General features: G+C 64.4%; 1 protein-coding gene across 2 annotated transcripts in view; it reads left to right on the forward strand.

The window, feature by feature from the left end:
• Nucleotides 1-15800, forward strand: part of AHDC1 (AT-hook DNA binding motif containing 1) — a gene marked incomplete at its 5' end in the record, with an annotated part of 49910 nt that extends 34110 nt beyond the window's left edge. The window contains 5 exons of one of the 2 annotated variants that reach the window (XR_014227059.1): nucleotides 7336-7498; nucleotides 8267-8307; nucleotides 8785-13842; nucleotides 13952-14592; nucleotides 15222-15800. Coding sequence is in view for 1 of the 2 variants with exons in the window: in XM_082296546.1 (XP_082152672.1) it covers nucleotides 7336-7498; nucleotides 8267-8307; nucleotides 8785-13799 (5219 nt within the window). Of the gene's footprint in view, nucleotides 1-7335; nucleotides 7499-8266; nucleotides 8308-8784; nucleotides 13843-13951 lie in introns of both variants that reach the window. The other variant, XM_082296546.1, reaches the window with a different exon arrangement.
• Nucleotides 15801-16169: the final 369 nt, after the last annotated feature.

Raw genomic sequence — 16169 nt, forward strand, 5'->3', positions numbered from 1 at the left:
TTATTATTATTATTGGGATGTTGGTGGGGCTCTGCGGCTCTGCCGGACCCGTCTTTGGCGAGCAAGGCATCCTTCAAAGGGAAGGCGCTCCGTCACCGCCCCACAGCAGCTGCGTTCTCCTCAATTAGAAGAGGTAATGAAGCAATTTATGGGCATCTACAAAGTGATGTGTGAGTGACAGGCTGTGTACGATCCGCGCCGGGGCTCTGCCGGCAAGTTGTGTTCTTCCAATTTTAATGGAAAGCTCCCCGGCGAGGGGGGAGAGCAAAAATTGGTGTGTCTATAGGTGTGTGTGCTCCGAGGGGACTGGGTCGGTGGTGCCAGTGCGTCGTGGGTGGGTGCAGGGAGACCTGGGTGCTCCAATCCCCATCCCTGGGGAGCCCGAGCCGCGGTGTAACCGGAGCCGGGGGGCAGCTGGGTGGGAGCCGAGCATGGGGCTGGGGCACTACAGGACGCCTGGGTCCTCTGGACTAGTTGGCTGCAGCTCCCTGTTTCCATCAGCACCCCGGGCACTGCCCACCCTGCTCCTGCCTCAGTTTCCCCATCGCTATCCATGTCCCTGCTGCATGGCACTGGCAGACCCCTTCTTCACGCCCCCAGCTTTTGGTGGACCACCGTGGCCTCTCAAAGGGGAGGGTGAATTGTGTTTTGGGGTCAAACCCCAGCAGCTTCCAGTGGTGTGGGATGAGAGTCTGCAGTGCTGCCCTGGTGGTTTTGGGTGCCTGGGGGGTCCCTGGAGCTCGTGGGTGCTGCCATGGGGCATTGTACCCCCCAAGTGGGTGTGATCCTGTGTGCACACAGAGGCGGGTGCTGCGCATCCAGGTGCCGGCACACCTGCGCGTGTACCTGTAACACAAGTGTGCACCCCCGTGTGCTCGCCAGTGCCTGTGCGTGTTCCTGCACCTGTGCGTACCTGTACACGCTTGTCACATGTGTGTGACCCACCCGTGTGCTCACTGGTGCCCACACATGTTCCTGTCCCTGTGTGTGCACCCACACCACTGTAGGTGTGTGAGGTGCACCTGTAGGAGGCCTGTGTGCACACACGTGTGCAAATCCTCCCCCATGCATGTACCTGTGCACACACCTGTGTGTGCACAACCACCTTGTGCACATTCAGGCCTGTTAGTGGGTGCATCGCCTCCACACCCACATATTTGTGGGTGCCAGGCTGCCGGCATGATGGGGCAGGGGTTGCCCCCACCTCCCCACACCCCTGCCCCGTCACGCCAGCGTTGGCATCGTCCTCAGTGGCTCCCACACCCCAGCTCGGCCCCAACCGGCCGCATCTCCCAGGAAACAGGATCCACAGCCAGGAGTTTCCGCTCAACTCGTGTGTGCCTCCCACAAAAAAAAAAAAAAAAAAAAAAAAAGAAAAGAAAAAAAAGGAAGAAAAAAACCCACCCTGACACCAGCACGGCCGTTAATCCTGCCCAGCTCATTCTGCTTTTCTTGTCTAGCCTGTTTCTAAAATTGGCCAAGGGAGGCAACTGGCTGCTCTCCCCCCACCCAGACCCCCCCTCGGTCCCCACCTGGTCGCCTCGGCGCGGTGTCAGCACCTGGACCCCGTCACCCCATTGCCTGCGTGCTGGGGCTGCGATGGGGGCGGCGCTGGTGCCCGGCATGGGGTGTGGGTGGGCACCAGCTGACCCAGGACCCCGGTGGGCGCATTGTCAGCATCCTCCCATCCCGACGGGCGCCCCTTTGCTGCCCTGGGCAGCCCCCCAGCCCCAGCGTCGGGGGAGCATGGCTGTGCCGAGCGAGCCTTCGGCATGGGCACGCGTCCATCTGGCGCCTTCCAAATGTTACTGGCCTCGCAGGATCCCGGCTCCGCTCGGCGTTAACCCGCAGCGCCCCGGTGGGGAACGGGGGGACCTGGGCATCGCCGCTGCGACCCCCCTGGGGGCTCCAGCAGGGTGTCGGGGGGTTGTGCAGCTGCCCGGGGTGCTCCTGCTGGGGGTGGGGGTGGCGTGGGCAGTCAGCAGAGCCCCCTCCGCACCAGCGCGGCCACGGGTGTTACATGACCCGGCGTGGCCGGCGCTGGGCAGGGACACACCGGGGCTGTGACTCATGCTGTGGCTATAACAGGGAGCCCGGAGAGGGGGGCCGCGACCATCTGCGCAGCCTCAGGGCTGCCAGCACACTGCGGGGCCCCGGGGCGAGCTCCCCACGCCGGGGCACAGCACCCACGGCACCGCCGGGAACAGCCGGCGCACGGAGACGCGCGGGCAAATACACCCGGCACCCCGGGGAGCGCCTGGTAGCCGGAGCTGGCACCCCGAGGGAGGGGTGCTGGTGTGTCCCGTATCCTCCCGCAGGCAGGGAGAGGGCAGAGGAGGGGGCCCGGAGGCTGCTCGCCTCCCGCGCCGGCTCGACGGGGCGGGGGAACAAAGCTGGCACCGAGGGAAGAGCTAAATTTAGCCCGTTTCCCTGCTAGCTCTGAACTGCGGCGCTGGGCTCCAGCCGGCCGAGGTGCCACCATCGCTGCGGTCCATCTGTCGAGCCGTTCCCCAGCCCCCTCGAGCCCCCCCAAGCCAGGGAGGAGGGTCAGACCCCTCCAGGGCCAAGGGGGTTGCGGGCTGCATCCACGCTGGGCGTCACCTGAGTGCCTCCCAGCCTCTGGGGGACAGCGGGGTACCCACGTTTATGGGGCAGGAGGGGAGGGTCCTCTCCTGGGGGAAGGGGTTCTTGACTGGGAGGATGATTGCGGGGCGAAACGGTCGCTGGAGCAGGGGTGGTCATTGTGGGGAGATGGTTTCTCGCGGGGCAGATGGGCATCACAGGGAGATGGTCTTTGAGGGGGAATAGTCATTGAAGGGGAAATGGTCATTAAGGGGGAGATGATCATTGCAGGGAGGATGGTCATGGCAGGAGAGATGGTCCTTGTGGGGAAGATGGTGCCTGAAGGCAAGGTGGATCTCGCAGGGGAGATGGTTGTTGCGGGAGGGATGGCTCTTGCAGGGGAGATGGCTTCTTGTGGGGGGAATGGTCATTGCAAGAGAGATGGTCGTTGTAGGAGAGATGGTCCTTGCAGGGGAGATGGTTCCTCCTGAGGGAGACGGTCCTTGCAGGGAAGATGGTTTATTGCAGCAGCAGGAATAGGGGCCTGACCAGGCATCCCCACCCCTGCCCACCTCAAGGGCACCGTGCCATGTTCTGGTGCTGAGGGCTGAACCTATCAAGGGTCCCACAGGCTCCAGGACTCCCAGGCCTGGCGGATGCCACCAGCCGAGCGGGCGCTGCGCTACAGGAGACCCCAGTGGCAGTGGCACATCAGGGCCAGGCCCAGGGGAAGGGCCACATCCCCTGACTCAGCACCATCCCCAGAAGCATAGGGGTGTCCCTGGGGTCTCTGTTGCTAGGACCAGGGGGATTGCAGGGAAATGAGCTCCCCAGCCACCTTCCCGCAGCGCTGATGGGGAGATGCCAAGACCTTTGGCACCCTGGTTATAGCCCAGTGGTCCTGGATCCTCCTTCCCAGTGCCAGGGCGGGTGTCTGAGCTTGCCCTGGGGATGTGACACCCTGGGATGATGTGAGAGGGCAGAACCCAGGTGTGTTTGCCCCACGTGCCAGCCAATCCCTTCCTGGCACTGCCGTCTCTTCCTGCAGCACCCCCACAGAGCGTTGGAGGGACATGTCCCCTCATCAACTCCCTGCTTGGGGGGCACCCCGAAAAAACCTCTGGTAGCCCCACGAAGGGAACTGGTGGCCAGGCAGCTCGTCTGGACCCGTTACCTAAGATGAAACCCAGGCGCCATCTGCTCCATCTCTTAATTAAGAGCATGGCAGAAGAGTCAGGGCAGCGGGGGGACGTGGTGACGGCAGGGGGGATGTGACAGCGGGGTTCCAACCATAGGGTGACAACTGAAGGAAGGGTCAGGGCTGCCTGCAGGCACCGCGTGCCCCAGCACCCATCTGTGCCCACCCTTGTGGACCCCCAGCTCTTGCCCTGCTCCCAGTCACAGGGTGGCGGGTCCCCAAGGTGGGTGTGTGCTCTGGGAGCTGCCAGTGGTACCCAGAGAGGACCCCAAACACCGCTGGCACTGATGGGTGCCCCACTTCAGAGGGGGGCAGGGTGCTGGCAGGGGATGAGGTGTGGGGAGGAAGAGGAGGGAGCAGGACCCGGGTGCTTTGGGGTCTGTGATGCTGATTTAGAGGGGACGTGGAGGTCGGCGTGGAGGGGGTGCAGGCGGAGGGACCCCCCGCGTGGCTCAGGGAGGAGGTGGCCAGTGGGGGCTGGCTGGGGAACACGGAAACCCTCGGCAAGCGCCTGCCAGGAAGCTGTCACTGGAGGGGATTTTCCATTGGTGTCAGCAGGCGCAGGACGGGCTGGGGGGAACTCGTGGGGCGGGGGTTGGGGGCGCCTGGGAGGGGACCAGGGGGGTGCGAGGGGCGGGGCGCAGAGGGGACAAGCTCCCCGATGCCCCAGGGGCGTGGGGGGGGGGAGCTGCAGCCCCGTGGTGCCCCCCGATTGGCGGGAACAGGGGAGGGAAACCTCCGCCATGCCCTGTGTGTGTGAGTGCGCAAGGAGAGGCACCGCCACGGCGTCCCCGTGTGGGACACGAGCGGGACACCCCCGATGCCACTCGCGGGGGGGGAGGCAAGGAGGGCACCCCTGCAGTGGAAGGGCAGCTGTGCACACAGGGCGCGGGTGGCAGGGGGAGCCGGAGAGCCCCCTACGCCCACGTGGGGGTACTTAGGGCCACCCCAAACCCTCGCAGCGCCCCGCGGTGCCCAGGGACCCCCGAGGCGGTGGGGAAATAGGGAGGACGCCCCGTCCCCGCCGCTGCCGCCGCGGGCGGCTGGGCACGGCGCCCCGGCGGGGTGGGAGGCGTTGGGCCAGCGTGTCCCCATCTGTGTGGCGGCTGTGTCCCTGCCGCCTGCCTGTCTCCCGGTGGCATCTCCGGCCCCACCCTGACGTCTGGGTGGCCTCGGAGCCGGGCACCAAACCACGTCCGTGTCCTGCGGGGCCGTCCCTCCATCTCCCCGCCGCCACGCCGGTGCCAAGACAGCCCCTCCGTGCCCGCCCTGTGCCAGCGCTGGGGGTCGGGACTGGGTGCCAGCAGCCTCGGGGAGCTTAGGGGGGCTTGGGGGCTCCTGCAGCCCCCTGCACCCTCGTGCTGCCACCCCACGGCACGCTTTGTACCAAAGGGAGACCCTGTCTGGGTGGAGTGGGGGAGGCGGAGGTACATTCTGCCGGGTTGGCCGGGGCTTGGAGCAACCTAGTCTAGTGGAAGGTGTCCCTGCCCATGGCAGGGGGTTGGAACGAGATGAGCTTTAAGGTCCCTTCCAACCCAAACCATTCCATGATTCTGATTCCTCTCGCCGCCAACCTCCGTCAAGCCTGAAACCGTTAAACTAATTAAAGCTTTGCAGCAGCAGGATTAAGCCCGGGCAGGGGAGGTGGGAGCCCAGGTAGTCGATTAGTTCACCAGGCGAGGATATTGGATTTCTGCGAGGCGAGTCAGCAGTCTTCGGGGGCTGTTATCTTTGCAGGGCTGCGGGGTCAGGAGGTGGGAAGCGGAGGTGACTGCAATCTCGCCCGCTTCATCCCCCCGCTCTTCATCCTCACCCCCCCGGCCCCGCCGCAGCACCCGGTCTGGCCGCCTCTCCCCCGCCCGCGGCGCCCATCTCTATCTCTCCTTCTCCCTCCGTCCCTCCTCGCTTGTGTGGTCTCGGCTGGTGTTTTGTAACCAGCGAGGAGAAAAAAAAAATTAGAAGAAAATTTTTTTAAAAGGGAAAAAATAAAAAAAAAAATAAGGAAAAAGGCCCTACCCCTGGCGAGGAAGCCAGGAATGGCGAGGTCCGGAGAGCCTAATGGGAAACATGTGGCGGCTGCCTGGGGCTGAGCGGGGAGGTGAAAGTGAGCGCGGCGGCGCGGCGAACATCCCGGTGCGCCCCGCTGCCCCCCCGCAGCCCTCTCCGCACCGCAGCCCCCTCCGCACCGCCGCTGCCGGGCTCCCACCTGCGCCCCACACCCTGGTGGGCGGGGAGGGGATGGTGGGTGCTGCCTACGCCGTGGTGGGTGGGTGTTTGGGGGGTGCAGGTGGTCCCCGCTCTGGGGGTGGTTTGGACGGGGTGAGGGCGGAGTCCCGGTGCAGGGAGTGTCCCCCGCGTGTCACGGGACACGTGGCCCCCTGTGGGGCCGAGGGCAGGAGCCGGACACCGGTGGTGTGGGGTAAGAGCCGCGGGATGTGTCCAGCGCTTCCAGCAGCCGGGGTCGCACACCGGGGATGAACGTGGGCAATGCAGAGCATGGGCCGTGGGGCGTCCAGAGACCCCACACACCCCGGTGGGGACCCCACGGGCATCCCGCAGTGTTTGCCAAGGCATCCGCAGCTCCGTGCGGCACGGACGCACGGGGGGGGGGCGGCGCAGAGCTGGGGGGTTGCATCCCGACACCCCCAACACCCCGAACGTCCCCGTCGAGCCGTGCGCAGCGTGTGCAGCGGGGACCAGCTCCCGGCGGCTGTTCTGGAAAACCTCCCGTTTGTTTCCTTCCTGCCTGCCTCCCCTCCGACAGCTCCCTGGGCACACCAGCAGCCTCAGCAGAGACGAGACCGGTCTTTCTAGCACATATTTTCCTGCTCCACATAGCCCTTGGTGTAACTTTACACCGAGGTGCCCGCATCTCCGCGGTGCCAGCGCTGCGCCCAAAGGCTGGCGAGGAGACGGGGAAAGGGGGGGATGCGGATGGACTGACAGGTTTGAATTCTCTTTCCCTGCCTTGTTGATAAGTTGTCACGCTAATCCAGACACCGGGAAGAGCCTGGATCACGCCGAGCGGCTGCGTGTGTGTGTCTGCGGGTGTGTGCTGGGGGAGGGAGCCAACCGGCAGGGATTCACACGCGGCTCTGGGGAGGGAAAACAGGCGGACATGCTGGCACGGGGGGACTGCGAGGGACCGAGTGGCTCCACCGTGCACCCCTGTGCCACATGGGCAGCGGCTGTGGGTGCCTCAACCTCCTGCAGGAGAGCGGGGGGCCAAAGCTTTATGCACACGCGTGTGCAATGCTCACATCCGTGTGGATTATGCACACGTGTGCCTACAGCCTGGTGGGGAGATGCTCCCCCTCGTATGGGCAGTCCCGGTTCAAGGCATGGACACGGTGGGGAGGAAAGGGTTGTCCTGCCCCAAAACGCCACCCTGGGCATCCCGTGATGAGGGGAAGGGCACAGCGTGGGTGTCCCCGCGGGCTGTGGCTTCGAGGGGGAGGCGTCAACGGGTGGCACACGGCGTGCCCAGCCCTGCGGGCACCCACGCCGGCCGGGGCAAGTGGTGCTCCCAGAGTAGGGGGCCACTGGGCTGATGTGCGGGGGTCTCTCTCGAGCAGATGGGAGCTCGGTCGCCTGCCAGCCCCTCGCACTGGAGAACGGTGCCAGCCCGCCAGCCGAGTGGTTCCCGCGTGCCCAGGGCTCCGGCCCCCGCCAGCCCGGCAGCGACGGCGACAGCAGGAGCTTCCGAGTGAACCTGCACTGCAAACACCCCCGGAACAGGTACCTGGGGGCCTCACCCCAAAAATGGGGAGCGGCACCAAGCGGCATCTTGCTGTCGATGTTCTGTCCATCCTGTCTGGGAGATACAGGGCAAGGGGCTCCCCCGCTCTGCACGGCCTCCCGGCTTGGGATTTTGGGGTGCATAGAGGGGCTGCAGCCCCCACGGAGTGCAGAGTGGGCTGTGCAGTGGGCACGCGGTGCCCGTCACCCACCCGTGAGTGCCTGAGCCATCCCACTACCACCCTCGCTGTACCCCATTCCAACGAGGGGAAACTGAGGCAGACGCCACAGAGGGGCGTCCCGGTGAGTGGAGGGGTGGCACCGGGCAGTGTCGCCGTGAGTGGGGGTTGCAGCTGTGCGTGGGGTGTCCGCGGGTGGGTGGGAGCCGGGGGGGGTGTGGGATGTGCTGAGCCACCTCCTCGGGCGAAGACCCCCCCCCGTGTGTCCGGAGCGCGGCTCGCCGGGGACACCTAGTGGCAGCGCCACCAAAGGACCCCCGCCACCCCCCGCCCCCCCCCGCCCCACGGAGCGGCTGGTGGGGATGGGAGGGGGGCGTAAACCTGTCCCCTCTGTCCCCCAGATCAGAGGCAGCCTCCCCCTCTTTGCCCACCCCCCCGCAGCCCCGACGCCACGGTGATGGGCGGCCGTGGGAGCTCGGGAGGATCAGCCCCTGGTATGTCCCGTGGAGGGACTGGCACAGGGGTGGTGAGCGCTTAAGTGAGTCCCCCCCCCGTGTGGGGCTGACCCTGAACACCCCTTCCTTTGCAGAGAGCTCAAGTGCAATAGCAGGAGCAGCAGCAACGCCGAGGGTAAGTTCCAGTCCCAGACACCCAAACTCTGCCCTATGGCGGCGTGGGGAAACCCAGACCCTCACGGGAACCAGCTACCCCTCTCCACCTGGGAGGGGGCTCCGTGCTGGGGGCTGGCATGGGTGGTCCTGGTGTGGGGAGGACATCCAGCCCCCTGCTCCTGAGCTGCGGAAGGCATCCAGACCCCCTTGAGCTGGGGAAGGGGTTCAGCCCCTCTCGAGCTGGAGAAGGGGGTAGACCCCCTGAGTTGGAGAGGGCATCCAATTTCCCCAAGTCCCCATTTTCCCAGCTGTTAGCAGGGCTGACAACATTCCTGCAGTGCCAGCCAGGTCCTTGCTGGTGACAGGGCAGGGTGAGCTGGGGGATGGATATGGGGACCTCATCCCTGAGAATGGGGGGATGGAGTGAGGCTCTGCTGGCTGCTTTTGGCTGGGAGTGCCTGTGGAGCCTCACTGTCCCCCTCTCTGCCGCCCATAGGTCCTGGTGTCACCTTCCCTGACCCCCATGTCAGCAACTGCTCGGCCAAGCGGCACGCGGGGGAGGAGGAGGTCAGGATGCGCGTGAAGCCCCCGGGCCCAGTGGTAACGACCAGCGTTGTGCGTGGCTCGCCCGACTACGTCCGAGAGCCCAAATTCTACCCGCCGGGACACCCGGTGCAGCGGCCCCCAGCCTGCCCGGCCGAGAAGGCGTTATCCTGCAGTGTGCTCAGCTTCCCTGAGGGGTCGTGCCCCGCGCTCGGCCGGGAGCACCAGGCAGGCTCGCTGCTGCACGGCGACCCGGCCGACCGCTGCCAGAGCGTCCACGGGGGCACCAAGGCGGCCGAGGACCTGCTGGGCTGTGCCGGGGAGCCCCGGATCCTGGGGGGCAGCGCGGAGGAGGCATCCGCCCGCGATCGGGCGCCCAAAACCTTCCCCAACGCGACACTGGCCTCGGGCCGCTGCAACATAGACAGCATCCTCGCCTTGCTCCGGAGCAAGTGCGGCAACGGGCACATCAACCTCCACCCCGTGGTGCAGCTCATCGACATCATGAAGGACCTCAACCGCCTCTCCGAGGACCTCAAGAACAGTGGGGTGCACCTGGACTGTGGCAGCCTCCGTGGTGGCGGCGGGGCTCACGAGGACAGCCGCCTCCTGCCCGCCGACCGCGACCTCCAGTACAGCTTCTTCTCCTCACCCTCCCTGGCCAACAGCATCCGCAGCCCCGAGGAGCGGGGGGTGCTCCTCAAATCCGACCCGTCGCGGCACCCCCGGCCCCCGGCACGCGATGGAGAAGCTGACGGAGGCGGGGGGAGCACCCCGCAGCCCCCTGGACACAGTGGGGGCGTGGGGGGCATCTCCAAAGCGCCAGCGGATGAAGCCGGCTGCTCCCAGCCCGATGCCAGCGATTACTCGGAACTGGCCGAGGCGGACATCCTGAACGAGCTGGCCTCCCTGGCGTGCCCGGGGACACAGCTGCTGGAGTCGCAGGCGATGGAGCCACAGCCCCAGTTGCTGCCAGCCCAAGAGCTGGACTCCCAATCCCGGCTGTTGGATTCCCAGTCCCTGGAGTCACAGCCCCAGCTGCTTGATTCGCAGAGCCTGGAGCCGCTGCCAGAGTCGCTGGAGCTGCAAAACCTGGAGCCGTTGGGGCTGCAGTCGCTGGAGCCGCTCTCTGAGTCGCTGGAGCTGCAGTCGCTGGAACCCCTGTCCGAGTCGCTGGAGCTGCAGTCGCTTGAGCCGCTGGCGGAGCCTCTGGGGCTGCAGACCCTGGAGCCGCTGCCCGGATCTCTGGAGCCCCCGCTGCTGCCCACTGAGCCCTCGCTGCTGGAGCCGCAGCCGCTGGGAACCGTCTCGGAGCTGCTGGAGGCACAGCCAGGCGCTGGGGACCCTCTGCGGCCCCACGGGCTGCAGCCCCGGCTCGGGGGGTGTCCCCTGAGCACCATGGTGAAGCGGGGTCCCTGTGGGGGCCGGGGGGCCGGGCGGTGTGGCGAAGACCACCGCAAGTACGCCCTGCGCCGGACAGACAAGCCAAAGATGCTGTGCCGCCGGAGGAGGGCGGGGCGAGGGCGCCGGGTGGACGTCACCCCCGAGAGCCGCGTCCTGTCCCCCCTCGCCCTGCCCGCTGAGATGCCCCCCGGGCCCGAGGAGCCTGACACCCCACTGCTGAGCCCCCTGCCGCCACCGCCCCCCACCACTCTGGACCCCGACGAGATGCCCAAAGCCCCCACGGCGGGGAAGAAGAACAAGTGCCGGGGGGTGAGGAAGATGGTGGTGAAGATGGCCAAGATCCCCGTGTCCCTGGGGAGGAGGAACAAGACCACCTACAAGGTGTCATCGCTCAGCAGCAACTTGAACCTGGAGGGGAAGGAGCTGGCAGCCAGCAGCTCCATGGAGCCCACACCGCTGCTCAAGATGAAGAACAATGGGCGCAACGTGGTCGTGGTGTTCCCCCCTGGCGAGATGCCCATTATCCTGAAGCGCAAGCGGGGCCGGCCTCCCAAAAACCTGCTGCTGGGCCAAGCCAAGCCCAAGGAGCCCACCCCGGAGGTGAAGAAGAGGAGGAGGAGGAAGCAGAAGCTGGCCTCGCCCCAGCCCTCCTACATCGCTGACACCAATGACAGCAAAGCCGACTACTCGGATGTGTTGGCCAAGCTGGCCTTCCTCAACCGGCAGAGCCAGTGCTCGGGGCGCTGCTCCCCGCCCCGCTGCTGGACCCCCAGCGAGCCCGAGTCCATCCACCAAGCCCCGGACACCCAGAGCATCTCCCACTTCCTGCACCGTGTCCAGGGCTTCCGCCGGCGCGGCGGCAAGGCGGGGGGCTTCGGTGGGCGCGGGGGGGGCCACGCTGCCCGTGCCGCGCGCTGCTCCTTCAGCGACTTCTTCGAGGGCATCGGGAAGAAGAAGAAAGCCCCCACCACCCTCCACGCTGACCCCGTGCACCCACGCAAGCGCGGCCGGCCAGAGCCCGATCCCGTGGGAAAACCCAAACGCAAGCGACGGGCGCGCAAGAACGGGGCGCTCTTCCCCGAACCCAACTCCGGGCAGAGCTTTGGGGACGGCCCCACCGGAGAGTGGGGCGGGGGGGAGAAGGGCAGCCCCTGGACCCCCCACCACGGCCACCCCGGCAGCCAGGCCGGACGCAACGGTGGCTACCAAGGGGCCGAGGCGAGACCCTTCCATGCTGCGGGGCTGGAGTCGGGCTCCTCCAGCCGCGCTGGTTTCTATGCCAGCAGCGCGCCGTCCTCGCAGACAGAGACCGGTCCGGAGCGGCACAGCCTCTTCACCGGATACTTCCGCTCCTTGCTGGACTCAGATGACTCCTCCGACCTGCTGGACTTCGCCCTCTCCGCGTCCCGCTCCGAGTCCCGTAAATCGGCGGCTGCCTACACGGCCCCCCCGGCCGCGCTGCCCGGCCAGCGGGGCATGGCTGCCTACACAGCCCGGGGTGGCAAAGTGGCAGCGGCCAACCCTGGTGCCGAAGCCGCCTTCCATGCAGCCATGCAGGGCCGGCCGGCGTTCCCGCCTGGCCGTGCCTCCAGCGGCTACGGGGTGACCCAAGGCTCGTCAGAGTGCCGGGGCACCGAGTCCTTCCCCAAACTGGCCCCGCCGTCGGCCGTGTCCCGGTCACCCACGGCTCACCCGGCGGCCAGCGGCACCCCCGGCTATTCCCCGTACGGCAGCTATGGCAGCACCGGGCAGAGCGTGGCACCCGCCAGCGTGTTCCCACCAGGAAAGCAGTACCCATCAGCACAGGACTGCCCCAGCAGCAAGGACTGCAGCTTCGCCTACGGCAGTGGCAGCAGCCTCCCGTCCTCGCCCAGCAGTGCCCACAGTGCCGGCTACGCGCCACCGACAGCTGGTCCCAGTTTGCCACTGGGAAAAGCCGCCTTCTTCAACAGTGCCGAGCAGGGGGGGCAGTTCTCCAGCGCCGCGCACACCCCCCTACGTTGTGACAGCCGGGCCAGCACCGTCTCGCCCGGCGGCTACATGGTGCCCAAGGGGTCGGCGTCCTTCCAGCCCTCACCTGAAAATTGCCGGCAGTTCCCCAGCGCCGCGCCATGGGCCTTCCGGCAAGGCTACGGTGGGTTGGACTGGAGCTCAGAAGCCTTCAGCCAGCTCTACAACCCAGGCTTCGAGTGCCACCTCAACGAACCCAACGTCATCCTGGACATCTCCAACTACACCCCGCAGAAAGCCAAGCAGCAGACGGTCTCCGAGACCTTCTCCGAGTCCTCCTCTGACAGCACCCAGTTCAACCAGCCGGCTGGCTACCGGCGCGCCAACAGCGAGGCATCCTCCAGTGAGGGCCAGTCCAGCCTCTCCAGCCTGGAGAAGCTGATGATGGACTGGAATGAGGCATCCTCTGCCCCTGGCTACAACTGGAACCAGAGCGTCCTCTTCCAGAGTAACTCTAAGCCCGGTCGAGGCCGACGGAAGAAGGTTGATATGTTCGACACCTCCCACCTGAGCTTCTCCTCCTCTTCCTCTTCTTCCTCTGTGTACCCCTCCAAGAGGAACACAGGACCCCGGCAGCCCCGGGGTTCTCGGGGGGCTTGTGCCTCCAAGAAGGAGAGGGGGACAGGCAAGGCCAAGTTCCCCACCAAGTCACAGGCAGTGAACCCCCTCTTCCAGGAGAGCACGGACCTGGGCTTGGACTATTACAGCGGGGACAGCAGCATGTCCCCCCTGCCCTCCCAGTCCCGCGGCTTCGGGGTGGGTGAGCGGGACCCCTGCGACTACGCCGGCCCCTACTCCATGAACCCCTCCACCCCCTCAGATGGGACCTTTGTCCAGGGGTTCCAGAGCGACTCCCCTGGTTTGGGGCAGCCGGATTTGGAGAGCAAGCACTTCCCTGCCCTCCCACACCAGCTGGCAGCCCCTGGCCAGCAGACTGTGTTCGAGGCCGGTTTGCAGAAAGCCTTCTCGCCCAACTGTTCCCCGACCTTGGCCTTCAAGGAGGACCTCCGGGCAGGCAGCATCCGAAAGTTGCCCGCCTGCGACTCGCTCAAACACAGCATGCAGGGGGGGGCCCTGCCACACGCCCCACACCTGGCTTGCCGCGACCTCCCCATGCCTCAACCACACTACGACTCCCCCAGTTGCAAAAATCCCCCGTACTGGTATTCCCCCAACGCCAGCACCCGGAGCCCTTCGTACGACAGCAAGGCGGGGGCCGGGATGCTGGCAGACTTCATGGGCAGGACGGACCCCCCGTGTCTGAACCCCCATTTGAGCAGCCCAAGCAGCACCCACCCCTCCAAGGGCGAGAAGGAGCCCTTGGAGATGTCCCGGGCTCACCACCGAGGACCCTACGCTTGTCCCTTGATCAATGACTTGAACATCTCCCCCGTACCAAGAGACTCAATGTTGCAGCTGCAGGACAACTACAGGTACCCCAGTTTTGCACCCCAAGGGCACCCCGTCATGGCCCCCACCCAGAAGAGCGGGTTTTTGGGACCCATGGTAGAGCAACAACACCCTGAGGACACTTTTACGGTCACCTCATTGTAGTGTCTGCTGACGTGCCAACCGGACAACGAGGTTTTGTTACAGGGTAGGTGGGGGAGAACCTGGGGGTGAGGGTGGCAGAGGGGGATGCAGGAGACCCCCAGGGCCCTTCTCATCATGTCCCCCTCTCTCTCCATGTTGTGTTTCTCTTTCAGAGGTAATTTAGCCAGCACTTTTTTCTGGAACACTTTTCAAGTTCTGTATTTAACTGGGATTGGAACCGTTTGTTTGTTTTCTAAAAAAAAAAAAAAAAAAAAAAGAAAAAAAAAGGAAAGAAAAAAGGAGAAAAAAAGAAAAAAAAAAGGAGAAAAAAAAGATAAAAAATAAGTGAAACAAAAGGAAAAAAATTAATAATGATGGATGAAGAGAGAAACCCCCCATTTTTCCCCCTCCGCACTCAAACCCGCTCTGCCTGCCAACCTCCGGCTCTGCTTTCCGGACTGCCGCCCCCCCCGCCCCGCAGCAGGACAATCGGATGGACGGACGGACGGACGGATGGACGGACAGACAGCGCAGGCCCCGCCAGGCCCGGCGCAGGGGCGCAGGCAGGGAGGGCAGGAGGGGATCTGGGGGTCAGCGCTGGGTGCCCCCTGCCCACAGCCCGGCCGGGGACCCCCTTGGCCGCCCCGGGGGAGGCTGTTTGGGGATTCTTTTCTTTTTCTTGTCCCTCCCCGTCCGCTCGTTCGCCACGGGGGTTGCTCCTGCTGGACGGACACCGATGGGTGTTGGGAAGCGCTGGCCCCCACCAGGCTCTGGCAGCGTCACCAGCGGGGCTCGGAGACGCCACCATCACCAGGTAAAGTGTCAGCCGCGTTCCCCGCCCCGTACGGGTGCCCCGGGAGGGTGTGCTGGGTGCTCCATGCTCTGGTGGGTTCTCCGACCCACCTGCACCCCCGCTCTGGGTGCCCTCAGCCCCTTTTGGGCTGCGAGCAGTTTCCCCGGGTGTTGCCCCACCAAGCGTCAAACTGGGGACCCTGTCGGCTCCGGTGTCTGGGGGTGGCTGGAGCCTGGGATGTGGGGTGCAGGACCCCGGGGGTGCCAGAGCTGAGGGGGTGTGGGATGCCCCAGACCCCCGAGTGTTTGGGTGCCAGATGGGGGGAGCAGGGCCCGATACCCCCAGGTATGTGGGTGCCAGACAAGAATGAGCAGGACCCTGGACTGTTGGGTGTGGATGGGAAGGAGCCCAGATCCCCTGGGACATGGACGCCACATTTGGGGTGAACGGGACCTCAGAGCCCTGGGTGTGTGGGTGCCACAATTGGGGTGAACAGGACCTCAGAGCCCTGGGTGTGTGGGTGCCACATTTGGGGTGAACAGGACCTCAGAGCCCTGGGTGTGTGGGTGCCAGGCCCCCGGGTCCGTGTGGGTGGGGGTGGGCAGGCACCCCATGGTGGGACCCTCACCCCTCTCTCCCTCTCCCCCCAGCCACAGCACCCCCGGCCCTGCGCCCCCCACCCATCCTGGCGGCCGGAGCAGAGAGCAGAGGAGAGGAGGGGGCCACCTCCGGAGGGGACCCCGCCCCCGCCGCCCCCGCTTCGCCCCCGGCCCCCGCCTCGGCCGTGGCGCCGGCGCCGCGTTCTCTCTCTCCTCCCAGCCAGAAGCAGAGGGACTCTCTAAGTTTTATTTTTTATTTGATTAATTTTCATTTTCTGCACAAAACCAGCAATTGTAAATACTTTTGAAGAAAAGAAGTTAAAAAAAATGTTTAAGGATAAAAAAAAAAAAAAATTTTAAAAGCTGAAAAATCATACACACAAAAAAAAAGAGAGAATCACGCACCGGAGGGAGAATCCAAAAATGACGGAGAACAGGCCTAAAGCATCCAAGAGCTGAATATGCAGCAGAAAAGAGCAAAAACCCCCCAGTATGCACTGAGAAAAAATTTATTTACAGATCGAGCAACAAAAAAAAAAAAAAAAGAAAAAAAAAAGAAAAAGTAACAATAACCTATTTATTGTATATAATGTTTTATTATAAATTGTGTCTTGTATATTGCATTCTGTACATCTGCTGTGGTTTTGTGGTGTGCAACTTCCGCATGGGTTCCTTGGGTTTCCGTTGCCTTTTTTTTAATGATTCAATGATGATTTGAGTTTTATTTTTATTATTATTCTGAAGAACGAAGGCGGGTTTTTGGTTTTTTGTTGGGTTTTTTGGTTGGTTTTTTTGGCAGTACACACCCAAAGATCCAAATTTGTATAAAAACAAAAAGGAGTTAAAAAAAAACAAAAAAAAAGAAGAAAAAATTTTTAAAAAAAGGAAAAAAAAAAAGGAATAAATCAATCACAGACCCTCTTGGTGGGGAGGGGGAGTGGGGGGGGGCTGGGGCAAAGGGGGGTCCCTTTCCCAGGGTCCCCGAGGCGGTGGCGATGA

This window comes from Coloeus monedula (assembly GCF_965178545.1).
Source record: "Coloeus monedula genome assembly, chromosome: 24".
NCBI classification, from domain to species: Eukaryota; Metazoa; Chordata; class Aves; order Passeriformes; family Corvidae; genus Coloeus; species Coloeus monedula.